Here is a 17,266-nt window from a genome sequence, read left to right on the forward strand (position 1 = left end):
AGAGGGCTTGGTTATGGGGTAAAGTAGAGTAGAGTGCGGGGTAAAGCCGGCTATGGCACGTCCTAAAATCATGTAGGATGCGAGATAAAGTCGGTTTGGGTGTGGGTCAAGGCCGACTAAGATGCGGGGCAAACTCGGCTAGGGTAAGGGGTAGAGTCGACTTGGGTACGGGGTAATGTAGGTTAGGAACTTCTTCTACTTCCGTAGTTTCAAACCGAGGCTACGAAACCCTAAAAAGATATTTTTTCTAACTACTTAACAAAATCATAACATACTTTCATTGTTCCGTGAATAACAATCCAGATGACCCCGACTACAGTCACCAATAAATCATATCTATTTCTCCTCGATTGCCAATATCCACGTGGTGTGAAAGCAATGTTTTTCATTACAACTTCTACCAGGAAGACCAGCGTCAAAAGTGTTGAGACTAAAGCCAAAGCTTCAGTGTGTTCTGTCTCAATTCTCCACTTTGAAAGAAGAAGAATATTTATTTTATCTTCTATTTGAGATATTATGGGCACGAAAAAACATGTCTAGGAACAAATATCTAATTTATACGCTTAAGAGGGTACTTATATCAAATTTTCGATTTTTAAATTTATTTTATTATGTCACAATCCCTTACAAATTTTTTTAGCTAAGCCCGAAGGCTTAATTACTCCTGAAATTTAATGTACAACCCCTCCGCTGTCTTATGTGATCTTTTGCAATGCCATACAATTTTTTACAATCCTTTGTAATCCTGCCATACCTATACGAAAAAATATTATAGGATGTTCAGTATAGGGTTTTATAATGATTTTTCTACCGTAAATTTCTTATATATTTTCAACATTCTGGAAAAACCATTACAGAAAAATCACAAGAAAATCTGTATATAAATAAATAATGATAAAATATTGAAAGATTCGATAAAAACAATAGCGAAACTTAACGTAATGGCCTGTCTAACCATATAAGTGATGTACGATATTTCATTAGAAATCAGCAGTTAATTTATATTCAAGGGATTTCTCATCTTTTATACTTATTTTAATGGCTTCCGACGATTTTCAAAGATTTGAAGGAATTCCAAAGGATTTCAAAAGATTTCACAAATTTCAAGGAATTTCAAAGAATTTTCTAGGGTTTTCAAGAATTTCAAGGAATATTGTAAGATTTAAAGTATTTTCTTGAATCTGCAAGGATCTCAAAGATTTCTAGGGATTTGAAAGTTTTTGTAGAAAACTACTGAATAATTTTAATTCAATTTATATTAAGGGATATTAAACGATTTCTACTTATTTTAATACGTTTCGACGATTGTCAAAGGTTTTAAGGGATTTCAAAGGATTTCGAAAGATTAAAAAATTGCAATGGATTTCAAATAATTTTGTAGGATTTCCTAAGATTTCAAGCAATTTGACAAGATTTGAATGATTTTTTGAATCTCCAAGGATTTCAAAGATTTATAGGGATTTTAACGTTTTTTTTTTTTTTTTTTGAAAACTGAAATAAATAAGTTTAATTTCATTTATATTCAAAGGATTTGAAATAATTTCTAATTATTTTAATGGATTTTTACTATTGCAAACATTTTAAGAAATTTCGCAGTTTTGAAGGAATTTCGAGAGAATTTTAGACAAGAAATTTAATTTACTTTCAAGGGATTTTAAATGTTTTCTACAGAAGTTACAAATTTCGCATTTCTGTTTTGCTCATTCAATTTTTAATAATAAGTCAATTATTATAAAATATAGTTTTGGGTTGAATGAAGGACAGTTTCTGATCTATTAATCGCAAACCAAATAAGTTTTAATGTAGGTCTGTGAATAAAGTTCTTCTTGAACTCCGCTGGTATACGAACCCAGGTCAACAGTTACCGATATGGTACTCTTATCCATTAAGCTACGAAGGAGAGCAAGATTCATTATTCATAAAAAATTCATAAAAACTAGGTTTTTCGGTAGAATGGCAGTTTTTGATCTCCTAGTTTAAACCAAAATGGTTATCGTTTTTAGCTATGAAAAAAATTCCCTTTCAGTTGCGCCGGGGTTCGAACCCAGGTCTGTAGATTGCCGGTTTGGTGTCACATTCGAATCCCAACCGAGCTAAGAAATTTTTCCACAGCTAAGGACACCAGTAATAATGAAATTTTTAAAACTATAATTAGATATTTTTCCCGAGAACTGTTTCTCCCTGCCCATAATACTTTCATTTTTTTTCTTCTCCTTATGAAGTACAAAAATCATGATTTTCAATTATCATTCAACATAATAATATTAAATATGAGAAATTACCGAAACACAGAGAAGTGAACTGTTTATTAGAACCATGACAGCGATGAATCTTTTGAAGTAGATATTCTGAGTTATGTCATATATGAATGCTCTAAACTTTTTCCCGTCTGGTCTCGGAGGCAGATGAAGAGGTTGAGCAATTTTCAATCTCTTTTTCAAGTCACACCTTAAAGAATTATTCTGATTAGTTATGAATTTGTAATAAATAGAAATTTAATATATTTATTTAGACTTTGACTTACCATCGCCTCTGATCCACAGTCAGCAAAGCAGTGCCTTTGTTCTCTGAATAATTAGCAATCACAACACCCACGAAGAGTGTGAGACCAATCATACAGCCAAGGAAAATATAGATGTGAATGTAAATTGCATGGACCTTAATTAAAAGATAATTTATTATTGAAACTGTAAAATAACAAAATTTGTTTTACAAAGCAAGAACTTACAGGGCCAAGAGCTTTTATCAATACATCTCGAACGTCCAGCCAACCTTTGAATGACAAAACTTCAAATAAGGCTAGCATCGCATCTCCTATATTGTCAAAATTAAATCGCCTCGGATTTGCCCTGTGAAATAAATTTTGGGAAATTTGAATTGCAAATCAATTTTTATCCATTTCAAATTGAAAACTTATTAATCTGTTGAATTATTTTACCAAACACGTGGAACCAAAATGGATGGATAACTTTCGTTTTGTCCAGGCTGAAGTTTCATTTTTGTTACGAATACTCTTCTCATAAATACTCCGACACATTCTTCTCTCTTTAGAATTGTGGGATCATTACAACGAGCCAATCGGCCTCCATAAAGCTGTACACCATAACTCGCAAAAATAAACATCAATAGTATCAGCAAAGTTGATACCAACAATATTTCTTTGAATCCTCTGCACAACTCGTAAACAACTTTTTTCATGTGAGGCACCAAAGTGAAAATTCGCAAGGGTCTTACGCAGCGTAAAATCATCAAGAGTTGAGCACCAGAGTTTGGTGGTACACTTTTTGGCATCCAGCAAAGAAATACGAGACTCACCTAATTATTAGAAAATAATGTTCAAAGATGAGATTTCAAATATAAGTAACACAGCTATACCCCTACGACGCCACTTAGCGACCGAACAAGGTTCTGTTCCATGCTGAGTTATCAACAGTCGGTATTACCATCAGTAGGAAATTTTTTTTCCGGCCATGGATCTAGTCTCTGTCGATATATCAGTAGTCTACCTTACAGATCCGTTCCCCCTTCTACCCCATTCTCACTTATCTTATGATCCTTCTACTACCTTCTACCTTTCTCAGCTTTCTAATCCATCTCATATAAATCTAGCTCCTACTTTATCTCCTTATCTGACTTCCCATCATCTAGCTTCTGATCCTCTTTCTTATTCATCTTTTGATTTATCGCATGATGCTTCACCTGCTAACCCAGTTCCTATTTCCTGTTTCTCCTTGATAGCATCCTCTTAATCTTTCACGATGAGGAGACGCAGGAGACAGTTAAGAAAGATGACCAGGGGGAGGAGGAGCTGAATGAAAAAATAGATGAGGATTAAGAGGTGAATGAAGAAGCAGATGATCAGGCAATTTCCTGCTTCTCTTTTACACCCTCCTCCTTATCTTTCACGTTGAGGAGAAGCAAGAGATAGATAAGAAGGAGGTTGAAGAGACAAATAAGGAGATAGATTAGGAGATATATGAAGAGGAGATAGAACAGGAGAAGGGGGATCAGAAGATAAATCAGAAAATGGATGAGGAGATAACAGAAGAAGAGGAGAATGAGGTGATAGAAAATAATGGAGAAGGTAGATAACTGAGACGTCGCTTTATAATCGCCTCATGTAGGGAATTTGTATTACCGACTGATGTTAATACCGTACTGACTTATGGTGATATCTCATCGATCGATGGTAATACTGACTGTCGGTAACTCAGCGTGGAACAGAAACCTGCTTGGTCGGTAATTGGCGACGTAGTTGTAGAGCTATACTACTAATATACAATGAAGCTCTATATTTTTTAGCTGAAAATACTATACCACGTAGATAAATACGTCCAAAACTGAGGCAACATCCTTGATGTACGCTTTTGGGGTGAAAAATAACCCATCTGCTAAAATTTTAAGAGCCAATTCGAGACTCATAAAAATAACAAATCCATATTCTGCAACTTGCAAAGCTGGAATTTCCATAACGCGATACTTTGGTGTTTCGAACATCATCGATATGCAGGAAAGAGTCGTGGAGCAAATCATCACCCAATCCAAATAAGTCACAAGTCCAAGAAAATTACTGAAAATATAAGAAGAATTAATTAAGAATGTAAGGAAAGTAAATAATATTTTTAGTTCCAGAAAAATATTAGTTCAGACTTTACTCTATTCTTCACACTATTCCCTTCTTTTCCCCTGTTTACAAAGAATTCCTCTTTTCTTCACTGTTTTTCAAGAAAGTTCCCCTTTTTTAAATTTCTCGCTTAAATTCCAACTAATTGGTTAGAACCAAATAAGAAAATCCAATTATTTTCGTTAAAACCTAATTTGTTTTGGTTGAAAAGTCTACTATTTTTGTTAAAAATTCGACTTAAGAAAAAAACTTTTAAAAATTCGCCTTTTGGTAGAAAATTCAAAGTTTTTTTGTACATTCGTCTTTTTGGATAAAAAAAAGTTATCCGTTTGCGTTGAAAATTCATATGTTTTGTTATGAAAGTATATTTTTTGTTGAAGCAACATCTTTTAGTTTGAAAGTTTACTTTTTTTGTTGGTAATTGCACGGTCTTCCAAAAAATTATGTTTTTCAGGCTTAAAAATTTAATTATTTAATGGAAACTTCATCTTCTTAATTGAACATGTTCTCTTTAAATTCGGTTGAAAATTCAATTATTTGGTTAAAAATGTAAATATTTGGTTAAAATTACTTTGAAGAAAATATTGGAAATTCATATTTTTTGGTAGAAAAGTCATCTTTTTTATTCGAAATTTGTCTTTCTTGGTAGAAACAACATTTTTTTGTTCTAAATTCGATCATTTTGTCGTAAATTGTTTTTTTAGATTGAAAATTCCACTGTTTGGTTAAAAATGCAACCATTTTTTTATAATGTTATCTTTTTTTTCTAGGATTTGACCATTTGTTTAAAAATTCATTTTTTAGTCGAAAAATCAACTGTTTTTTTACATTTGTTTTCTTAGAGGAAAATGAATCCATTTTGATTTAAAATTAATTTTTTTATGGCAGAAAAGTATTTTTTTGTGATACATCATATTTCTTGGCTGATGATCAACTTTTTTTTGGTAAAGAAAAGTCTTGAAAAAATTCGTTTTTTTCGTTCGAAAATTTAACTATTTGTTTGAAAGTAAAACTGTTTTTATTTGAAATGTCGTCATTTATTCAAAAATTCGTCTGTTTCATTAAGAATTCATTCTTTTTTATTAAAATTTCAACTATTTCAACCTATCTATTTATGAATGCAACCATTTTTTGTTAAATTTTAATCATTATTGTCGATATTCGATAATTTAGTTGGAAATTTATCTTCTTTTAGGTTGAAAATTCGATTATTTGGTTACAAATTCATCTTTTTTATGGTCAAAAATTCAACTGTAATTGAAAATTTTGAGTAAGTGAAAAAACACACGAAATAAAATAAAATACAAATATTGTTCCGTTTTAGCTCAAGACTAGATTTTGGAGATTCTTAAAAACGTTACGTAATTTAAATTAACTAAATTAACTTCTTTACTCAAATAATTAATATAAGAAATTCTTTATTTATCGCCAATCAAAATATTATCAAGAATAAAATTTAAATATCAAAGATTTTTGTTCATTCAAAAGTCTTTCTTTTTTTCGTTGAAAATTCATCTTTGTAGGTTCAAATTTCAACTGTTTTTTTTTGTGAGTTCGCCTTTTTGCCTAAAAAATTGACCCGTTTGGATTATAAATTCGTTCGTTTAAAATTTAATCTTTTTGTTCGAAAATTCCGCCATTCATTTGAAACTTGATCTTTGTGAAGTGAAAATTCAACTATTCTGTTGAAAATTAGTCTCAGTTGAAAGTTCATTATTTCCTATTAACAATTCTTCTATTACATTTTTGATTCAGAATGGACCTCTTTTCGTTAAAAGTTTTAATATTATTTCAAAGAATTGATTCCCCTATTATTCCCCTATTTTCGTCAAAAAACCCATATTTTCCTTGTTTTGAGAGGATTGTTGGTTGCGTCTATTACATGCTTACTGTAAACTTTTGTATTGCACTTTTCTCTCTTTGCCAGTAAGAGGATCTTTTAATCTTGCATCGTATCGCGCGTAGACCAAAAGTTGACAAATTTTTCGAAATTTACTTTCACGTGGCACTGCGAAAAGCGGCGTGTCGAAGAGAGGATGGTTTTCTCTCAGGTCATCTTCTCTCTGGTTTCTAGAAAATTTGACGCATTTTTAGTTGCATTCTTTCAAAATAAATTTTGGAAAAATATGATTTAAAGTTCTGCAATATTAGAATCCAACCTTCGCATTTCCGCCTGCTGTCGTTTCGCCTGCAAAAGTTTGATGTCCAAATCGTGTGGTCTACTTCTTGATGAACTGACTCGATTTATGGCTCCTATGTCACCATTTTCCATAAGATGTTCATAAGTTTGTTTCAATTTTATGGAGCCACTTCTGACACTCCTGCGAATTGATCTGAAATGAGAATGCATATATAAATGATGATAAAAAATGTAAATAAGTATAGTCAGGATTTTACTTCTTCTGATCAATCCGCAATTGCTTGGCGCTGCTGATTGTACCCTGAGGTTTCAACAACCCTTTTCCTGGCACTGGTATCATTGCCGAATCACCCAACATTAGTCTTTGGTTGTTTGAGTCACTGGAAAATAAAAATAAAATTCAAAATCTTAATAAAAAATTTTAATACAATATTTATATTCCTGGATTAAAAATAAAACTCGGAGTGTTCATCTAAAACGACCCCTCTGTTGTTTGTCGTCTAAAAGAACGACTCTAATTTTTGAGTTGGCCTCTCGTTTTTATTACACGTTATACAGACAGGTTTAGTAATTAAGACTCGGGTTTAGTGTATTTTTAAAAATTATCCTGAATTCACATTGAATTCCTTTGAATCCTTATTTTTCATTTGAGTTGTTTTATCTTCCTTAAAATATTTTGATTTCCACGGAATTCTATCATCTCTTTGGAGTCTTTGATTTTCTAAATTTTGTTAACACCTGGAATTCATTCAATTTCCTAAATGCTCTGAAATCCCTAAAATTCTCTGAAACCTTTCAATTATCTGCTAATCTTAAATTCTAAGTTTCATGACATCTTTTGAATTGCTCTGATTTCCATGAATTCTCGGAACTTTCTAAACTTATTCAATTTCCTGAAATTCGTCAATTTTCTGAATACCGTCAATTTTCTAAATTCTCTGAAATTCTCCAAATTCTCTGTAAACTTTCAATTTCTCTGAATTTCCTAAATTCTGAGTTTCCTCAAATCTTGCGAATTCCTCGGATATGGCTGAATTCTCGAAATTCTTCAAACTCCATCAATTTCCTGTATTCTTTCGATTACCTGAATTCCCTTAATGCCCCAAAATCCCTCAAATTCTCTGAAATCTTTGAATTCCTTGAAAGTTTTGAGTTTTCTGAATTATTGAAAATTTCTGAATTTTGTGGATACTGCAAATTGCTTGATTTCTCTAAATTTCTTGAAATCCTCTAATACTCTGATTTCTCTGAAATCCCTGAATATCCTGATTTTCCTGAAATCCTTGGAAATTCTGATTTTCCTGAAATTCTTGAATATTTTGATTTCCGTGAAATTCTTGAATATTCTGAATTCCTGAATTTCCTTTAATTCTCTCAATATTTCAAGTTCTCTAAAACACTGTAATCCCTGAAAATCTCTGAAAATATTAGAAATCTCTTGAATATCTGGAATTCCTCGAATTTCTTTTTTCTCTGAATTCATTTAATATTTTGAATTCCTGAAATATCTTGAATTCCGCACATGCTCTAAAATCCCTATTATTCTCTTAATTCCAAGAAATCCTTAAATTCCTGAAATACCCTAAATTCCTTGAATATTCATAACTCCCTAAATTACTTAAATATTGGGAATTCCTTTACTTCTTGAAAATGTCTGAATTCCACAAATTTTGTGAAATCCTTCAATAGTATGAATATCTCGAATATTTAGAATTCCTCGAATTATATGAAATTCTCTGAAATCCTGGAATATTCTAAATTCGCTGAATTTTTTAAATTCCTTAAATTCTCTGAATCCCTTGAATTTATGGAATATTCTTAGTTCCTAAAATTACTTGAATTGCCCGAAACTCCTGAATTCGCTAAACTTTTTAAACTCTATCAAATTCTTGTATTCCTCGAATTCGCTAAATGCTCAAAGAATCCCTGAAATTCTCGTAATTTCCTAAATTATTTTAATTTCTTGAACGCCTTGACGATTATGAATTCTTTGAACTCCTTGATTATTCTGAATTTCTGAATATATCTAAATTCTTAAAATTGTATGAAATTCTTCATTTAATTAAATACTCTGAATTCCTTGAATTCCCTAAATGCGTTGAAATCTCTGAAATTCTCTATATTCTATGATATCATTGAATATCCTGAATGCCTTGAATAAAAGGAATTCCTTAACATTCTTGATTATCCCGAATTATCTAAATTCCTAGAATTACGTGAATCCCTTCAAATCTCTAAATTTCCTGAATTCCTTGAATTCTGTGAATTCCCTGAATTCTTGAAATACTTTTGATTCTTTGAAATTGTCTGAAATTTTCAAGTGTGTGCAAAATAATTGAAAATAATATACTAAATCAGAGAGTATTGATTACTAAACCTGTCTGCAGTTTGCCGCGTATGATCAGGTAATAAAAATGCTTCATTTTCAGCTCCAGAAAATTCCAATTTTATCGTGAAGTAATGGAGATTTTTTTTATTCGACAGGGGAAATCTTCATTATTCAGAATCAATAAAAACCGGAAAATCGATTTTTGGCTCGTGAGGCAGGTTTCTTTGTTCCACGTCATATATGTATACCGAAACAATTTTTTTTGTCAGTGTTTGGATTCTTACTTGATTATGTATGTTACAGCTGCTTTCTTCAGTGGTGTCACAACATTTCTCACTTTCGGTGGATCATTTAAAATTTTGACTGGTCTTTGCTTCCGATAGACCATCTTTGAATCGAAAGCTTCACTAACTTTTTTCGTTCCCTCATTTTCCTCATCCTCAACCTCGTAAACAAATTGCCTCATAAAACTCTCCCTCACCTTGGGAAGGTTAAAATCGGAAGGGACTTTATGTAAACAAGTCATCTGTGGACTGTCAGGAAATTTTTCGAAAATTCTCAGCCGGAATGGAAGGGTTTCTTTGATCTCGGCACTTTGCTCTCGAAACTTGAGCTGTTTTAATTTCTTGATGTCTTCATCAAGTTCCAAGTTGTCCAATATCACAGCAACGAAAAGACTCAACACAATCTAGAAGTTCATTTAATGATTTGCAAAAAATCATTTATGAAATTTGTAATAAGTACATTAGGGGGCACCCATAATTTAGGTAACATATTTTTTGAAAATTTTTTACCGGTTGATTTAAAAATATATTACGTAACAGTATCTATGGATTTGCAGTTGGTAATTTACGGATGGCCCCTTAGATACATGATCAAAGGAATTTTACCAAAGTGACAAAAAGATGGTAGAGGATGAAATAAATAGCAACGAACGGTGCCATCGTTTCATGTGTTCGCACCATAGTTTCATCCATAACCTCGACCCAAGCTTCTTGAGTCAAGATTTGGAACATAGACATAAAGGCCTGTGGAATAAAAAATGCAGGATATTGTAAATATTTCTTCAACCAGAAGTAAGAAAATTAAATTTAAGTATCTCACTTCAGGGAAGGTTTCAAATTTTGTATAGTTGCAGAGGAAACAGAAGAGCTGCATGGAAATGCTGGAAGATATAACGAGCAGGCACATAGTGAATATAATTAAACTACCCAATTTTTTTCCAGGCCCGAAAATCTTGTAGACGAAGTCCTCCAACATTGGCGATGCCTTAATAAGTCTTACGACTCTCAGAACCTGGAAAATAGAATAAGATGAGAAAATTAGTAAAAGCGTCCCTTTCTCCTACTTATTTTTCCAACTTCCTAACCCATATTTCCCCTACTCCCCTTCGTTACTCTACTATCCCTCTCCTTTTCCCCTTCACCTCTCCTACTTGCCCTAATCTACGAACCCTACCCTCATTTCCTATAATTTCTCTTTCTGTACTATTCACTACTCACACACCCATTATTTTTCCTACTTAACTTTCCCTCTGTTCCCTACTCTACTCCTGCTCCCTACTCAGCCTACAATTCCCCATTAATTATCCCTTCTTATCACTTCTTACTTCTCCTTCCTCACTTTTGCTACTTTACCTTCGCCCACTTCCACTCCCCTACTCTACATCAATTCCCAAGCACCCATCTCTTCTCCTAATTTCTCTAACCTACTAGCCTCTTTTCTTCTAGGTACTCTCCCCTCACTTCCTTGGCTTCTTCCTTACCACGAACATCCACCTCCATCACTTACCCTATCACCCCTCCCCGCACTTTCACTCCACGGCTTACCATTAATTTCTGGCTACTAATCCCTTCCCATCCTTCTCTATTTCTATTTTCCCTCTTACTGCTACCATTCCCTCTCACTTCTCATACTGTACGTTCACCCACATTTCATATCCAAAACCAGTTCCCTATTATCGGTTATTTCTCCCACTTCCCCTCCCCTACTTTCCCTGTCAATAATTACCGTTACTTACCCTACTCTACTATCCCTTCCTTACTCATCACCTCACTCTTATTTCCCTAGACCCCTTAATCTACTGCAGCTTATTTTCTCTGCGTATACATTCCTCACTTCCCCACTCTCTACTACATCCCTCACTTGAAACTTCTCTACTCTCCCCCCACAGTTCCGTATTGTCGATCCCTTTCTCTATTTTCCCTGATCACATTTGCCTTTCATTACAACCCTCACTCTACCTCAATTTCATAATAACTTTCATTTAACTACTACTAATCTTCCCTTCTTCTATTTCCTTTCTACTTACTTCCCTGCTCCCCGTCCCCTAATCACCTTCAATTCTCTTCTACTCATCGCTTCTGCTACTTCCCCCTCCCTCATATGCCATAACCCCTGCCCTCATTTCCCCTGCTCTAATTACCGCCAATTCCTCACTAACAATTTCTTACTTTATTTTTCATCACTTACCCCCTTATTTCCCGTACTCTACTCCCCTTCTCTTACTCAACCTAAATTCTTACTGCTCATACCCTCCCCTGCTTCCTCTCCCCCAACTTCTCCTAGTACCCTGCCCTCACTTTACATTCTTTCATTCTTTTTTCTTACTACTCGCCCCTCATTTTTCCTACTTCTCCTTCAACCGCTTTTTGTACTCTGCTCACCTCTCCTACTACCCATCTCTTCTCCTACTTCTACATCTCTTACTTCCCCTGCTGCACTTCACCTCCCCTACTCACAATTATTTTCCTACTACCTATTCCTTCCTCTACTTCCTCCCCGTACACTCCCCCTCCTGGGACTACGAAATCCTAAAAGATCATTCATAATTTTTTTTAAGGAGGTGAACTTACTTGAAAGTAAGTGAAACCGGAAAGGTAGAAAAAGGGTATGATGTGTATAGTAGTGCCGATGGCAAGAAGCAGTTCAAATTTGTGTATTGAGTGCTTGTAATAACTTCGAAAGCCCAGGCACCAAATTTTGAAGAGAGTTTCCAGGTCGAGAAGAATAGTGAAAGCGATTTCGACATAGTAGTAGTTGGCGTAATAAGTGTCTCTTGGTCTCTCATCGTGCTTGAAGTTCATTGTCGCAGTTGTGACACCATTTGCGAGGATAATGCACATGACGAACATTCGAAATTGAGGGGAACGCAAAACTGCGTGACAGAGAGGTGAAGCCATACCACCATGTTTGTTTTCGTCGAGAGTTATTAATTTCCATCCATTATCATCGCCGCATAAAATCTGAAAAAATGAAAATATAAGATCATAACTTCTTTCCTCTCTGCTTAAAGGAAACCGATGGAAAAAGATAGAAACTTTCTATCTCTGGCATTCGGGCGCACACGTTGTATTTTTCGAATATTTTTTTTATCCATGGCAATCCTTTTATTACCTTTTGCTTATCCAGATAAATCTTTTTCTATCTCTTCATCTATCTGTTATAACTCCCGTCTTTTTTAAATCCCGGATATTTTATTCAAATTCATCTTTATTGTATCTCTTTGAACCTTTTACAATATTCTTGCAACTTTTCAAAGTTCTTGAGAATTCCTTCGAATCTTTGAAAACACCCTCAGGTAGTTCAAGTCCTTTGAAATATGCTGGAATCTCGTAAAACTTTATAAAGCTCTTTAAAATTCTTTTGAGTATTTCTAAATGCCAAAAAATATTTGAAATCCTTTAAGATCTCATTAAATTTATTGAAACCCTTTAAAAACCTTTAGTTTGCAAAATTCCCTGATTTCCGGGTTTTCCCTGATCTGCGTCCACTATGACCTATACAAAATTAAGACCTGAGATGCTGAACTGTTGCTAATATGTCCTCGCACACCCCACATTTGTTGAAATTGTACTCTTATTTCGTTGAATGTTTCGGTTATGACTGCGATGAAAACGTTCTTCACAAGCCAGGCCAAAAAGAATATCATCGTGCTAAAATAGAGGACTGCTCTCCAAGCTGGTAAGCTGTCAATTGCACGGTACATAATAAAAACCCATCCTTCTTGGGAGGCAGCTTGATAAACGGTGAAGATACTGGTCACTGAAAGGAGGAGAAAAATCAGTCAAAGTAGGCCGTCCATATTTTCCCTCCCCTACTACCCGTACATTCGCCACATCCAATCTCCTAACTTCACACTTCGCCGACCCCTTTCCTACTTTCTACGTCCTCTATTTCTTCCTTCCTTCGCGTCCTCTACTTTCCTTCCCCAGTCCTCACTTTACCTCCCCTAATCACCTTTATTTTTATATCTTTCCTCTACTTCTGCTCACTTACACTCATTCGTCTTAGACTAATTACCCCTTATGTCCCCGTCTTCCCCTTATTTCTCCTTACCTCCCTTAACTTCTTATTCCCCCCCCCCCCACCATTATTTCCCCTTATATGTCACCGGAAATTTACGCTTACTTCCCCCACTGTCTCTCTTCTACTTTCACTTACTTCTCCTAGTTACTCTTTCCTCATATCCTCTCACTCAACCCTAATTTTCTGCAACTCACTTCCCCTACTTTCCCTTCAATCATTTTTCCTTTTTTCCCCTAATATTCCGTTCTTTATTTTTTCTCTTTGCCGCTACTCCCCTTCTTCTTATTTTCCCCTGTTTCCCTACTAATCCTCCCTTATTTACCCTACTTTTACTCCCACCACTCTCCCTTTATTTCCCCTAATTTCTTTCTCAAATGTCCCCTATGCTCATCACTGCTAGTTTCCTTTTATTTATTTCTTCTTACTTCCCCACCCCTCATTTTTCCTATGTCTTCTCTCCTTATTTTTCCTCACTTCATCTACTGTCCATTCCATTATTTTCCCTATTTCCCTCTTATTTCCTATACCTCACCACTAATGACTTCCTCTTACCTTATTTCACCTTATTTTCCCTACTTTCCCTACACCCCTTTCATTCTAATTCCCCTACTGACCCTCCGTTCATTTTCTTTTCCTTACCACCTCTACTTTCCTCCTGTTATTTCCTATCACTACCACTACGTTTCCACCCTCATTCTTTCTAACAACTCCTACTTTTTCTCCACCTTTTTTCCCACACTTCCCCCACTAATTTTCCCCTCCTGTCTACGTATACTAACTTCACGTACTTCGCTCCCCGAAATTCCTCAAACTTCCGCTGTTTCCCCTTTCCAGTCGCTTCCCTTACTTACCCACCTTTTATTTCCCCGCCCCTCACTTACACTCACTTCCTCTACTTTTTACCCCTAATTTCCCCTTAATTTCCCTTGTTACCATCCCTAATTTCCCCTGATTTCACCTATTTCAACTACCTTAATTTCATCTCCTACCCTTTCCTCATTTCCCCTCACTTCCTATGATGAACCTCTCCTAACTTCTCCTACTTCCCCATCCCTGATTTCCCATCACTTCCTCTAAGAAACCCCAAAAATTGTATATTTAGCTATTCCGAATTAATTAAAGAATTCTCTAAAAATGGCAACTTACTAAACTCGTCGAATCCATTGAAGCCCATGATATATTTGGACAATTCCAGTTTCATACATGTCATTCCAGCCGGACATTGATATCCCGATTCCGGATCAGTGGAGCAAAAAGTGTCCGGAATTGCTAGACTATTAATTGTAATATGTTTTGGGTGTGTAGTATTCAGAACGCAATGATTCGTTAATTGGCCGAAAAATTGAACACCCAATAGACCATAAAGAGACATAAAGAATAAGAAGAAAAGTGTGACGTTGTAGATTTGCTGACTCGATCGTCTGAAAAGTAGGATATTAGAGATTTAAATTCAAAGTAGATTATATTAAAGTATCTACAATATACAGGGATCACAGTTCACCCCTTTTCTCCCACTTAATTTTGAAAAATCCCCTGAAACAACTCAGATATAGAATTATAAACAGAATCTTAAGAAATTATAAAACAAGACGTTTTGAAAGAGATTATTTTTGTTGGTCAGAGAAAATTAAATTTCTACCAAAAGAGATAAATTTTCAACTCAAATGATGAATCTTCAAGATGAAATTTGTAACAAAATAGTTAGATTCTCAAACAAAATAAATTAATTTCCAACTAAACAATTTCATTTTTAACCAAAAAAAGATTGAATTTCTATCGAAAAGGGTGAATTTTGAAGCAAAAAGATGGTTTCTGCCAAGAATTTAATAGGCGATATTTGAATTAAAAATATTTTTATTTCAATTCAAAAGAGTTAAATTCTTTAAAAAAGACGAATTTTCAACAAAATGGTTGAATTCTCTAGAAAAAAAAACTCCCAACCAAATAGTTTCACGTTTAACCACAAACTATTATATTTGTATTAAAAGAGCGAAATTTAGGACCAGAAAAGACTTTTTAATTAAGAAAGAAAACAAATTTCAACTAAATTATAATTTCAAATGGATTTTCTAGAGGATATTTTTGTGTTTTTTAAATTATTTCTTTCGGCTCAGGATTTTGTACTGAAAGGAATACGCTGAAAAAGAATTTATGAGAATAATTAATCAAAAATGTTGAGGACGCTGAGATGTCCACGTCCCCGTGCGCCTAGCAAAAGGTACGTGGGTTGGCAGCCACCCCTTATACCCACGCCAGTTCTCGGTGAACTGAACTACTGTGATCCCTGCGATATATGCAATATAGGATAATATATATTTTTCAATCTTACTTAAAAATTTGGTTTATTCTGGCCTTCGGCATAGAGAATTTGAGAAAAACTCGTAGAAATCGAATCATTATCAAAGGTCTTGGAGCTCGCAGTACGGAGGCATAACTAAATTTCAGAACAAAGCCAAGCATCTCGAACATTTGCAGTATTACTGACAACCAAAGAAAAAGAACCATACTGGCATCAAACTGGCACCAGTGATCTTTCAAGTAGGATTTGTCTCGCTGTTACAAATTTATAATTTCAATTAGTTAAACAAATACAGCATCACACAAAAGATTTCGTCGTCCTACGGATATACTACACCATGTTCCTCAACTATCAAACTGAGAAAATGAGGTGCCAAGTTTAACCATATCATATTTATACATTAACAGTTAGCATTCTTTTTTTATAGGACCACCGCACGGCCACTATAACGTCATTGGCCAACGCACGACGCCGCCCACCGCACGACCACGCGCTTTGATGACAAAATTAGATCTAAATCTAAAATTCCACCTAACTTTACGTTGCTCTTTTAGATCCTATGCAGTCATATTCGGAGTATAAAACCTTGAGTAAAAAACTTTCCCTTATAATAGATTGTGTTCGAAGATAGCTAAAATTGAAGGTCTTGGCATGCAGATGTGCAACATAAAATAAAATTTGCTATGCCTTTTTGTTGTTTAAAAATAATAACGGTTCAAAATTTTCAAAAAGTATACATGACGTTGTATAGTTCTAGGACGACGAAAATTTGAAATCATTTTGAGAGATTTGTAGCTCCTGGCAAAAAGCCTTATATTTTCGGTCGGGTCTCCGTCCGTCCATCGTACGAAATAACGGGCGGGGCAGTGAGGGGAAATTATTAGAGAGAAAGTGAAAGGAAATGAGGAAAGTGAAGGAAAGAGAACATTGGAATGGGAGGGGGGTTTGAACGAAAAAGGGTAGGGGAAGCAGCGGGGGACGAGGGAAAGGAGAGTAAGGGAAGAAATGATGAAAGGGGAAATTACGAGAGGGCGAGTAGATGGAGTGAGGGGTATAGTGGAAAATTATATGAAGTGAGGGAGGGTGGTAGTGGAAGTAAAGGGTGGGAAATGAGTAGATGTGAGGGGGAAGGAGGCAGCTGAAGTGAAGGCTGGGAAAATAGTGTAAGTGAGGGGAGGGAAAGTAGGGGGATAGAGGGAGTTGAGGCTAGGGCAGGAGGAGAATTGATAAAAATTAGAGGTGGTGGAATAGGAAAGTAATGAGAAGAGACCAAGAGGACGGGAGGGAGTGTAAATGAGGGGGTAGAAAAAGTGAAGGATAAAGAGAATGGGGATCAAGTAAGAAAACATAGGAAAACTGAGCGGAAATGAGGAGAGCGGGAGTAGAGAAAGTGAGGGGATGGGTAGTATTGGAAGTGAATGGTGTAGCAGTAGAGGAAGTGAAAGAAGGGCTAGTAGTGGAAGTGAAGGGTAGGAAAGTAGGGGAAATCATAAGTGGGATAGTAGGTGAAGTGAAGGGTGGGAAAGTAGAAAAATAGAGGGATGTGTGGTTAGGGGAAGGAAGAGA

At 35.0% G+C, this 17,266-nt stretch overlaps 1 protein-coding gene across 1 annotated transcript in view; it reads right to left on the minus strand.

Moving 5' to 3' along the window:
- LOC117182002 (sodium leak channel non-selective protein) overlaps window positions 1-17,266 on the minus strand; it is a 35,747-nt gene that overhangs the window by 16,197 nt on the left and 2,284 nt on the right. Inside the window, exons 3-18 of the mRNA XM_033375021.1 lie at window positions 15,731-15,954; window positions 14,548-14,822; window positions 12,890-13,137; window positions 11,949-12,338; window positions 10,198-10,389; window positions 9,984-10,121; window positions 9,378-9,781; window positions 7,022-7,144; window positions 6,784-6,957; window positions 6,515-6,694; window positions 4,318-4,570; window positions 2,939-3,315; window positions 2,729-2,849; window positions 2,525-2,658; window positions 2,283-2,448; window positions 276-470 (exon numbers count right to left, since the gene is read on the minus strand). Coding sequence (XP_033230912.1) covers window positions 276-470; window positions 2,283-2,448; window positions 2,525-2,658; window positions 2,729-2,849; window positions 2,939-3,315; window positions 4,318-4,570; window positions 6,515-6,694; window positions 6,784-6,957; window positions 7,022-7,144; window positions 9,378-9,781; window positions 9,984-10,121; window positions 10,198-10,389; window positions 11,949-12,338; window positions 12,890-13,137; window positions 14,548-14,822; window positions 15,731-15,954 — 3,594 coding nt within the window. The remainder of the gene's footprint in view (window positions 1-275; window positions 471-2,282; window positions 2,449-2,524; window positions 2,659-2,728; window positions 2,850-2,938; window positions 3,316-4,317; window positions 4,571-6,514; window positions 6,695-6,783; window positions 6,958-7,021; window positions 7,145-9,377; window positions 9,782-9,983; window positions 10,122-10,197; window positions 10,390-11,948; window positions 12,339-12,889; window positions 13,138-14,547; window positions 14,823-15,730; window positions 15,955-17,266) is intronic.

Source organism: Belonocnema kinseyi, chromosome 10, assembly GCF_010883055.1.
Source record: "Belonocnema kinseyi isolate 2016_QV_RU_SX_M_011 chromosome 10, B_treatae_v1, whole genome shotgun sequence".
In the NCBI taxonomy this organism is placed as follows: Eukaryota; Metazoa; Arthropoda; class Insecta; order Hymenoptera; family Cynipidae; genus Belonocnema; species Belonocnema kinseyi.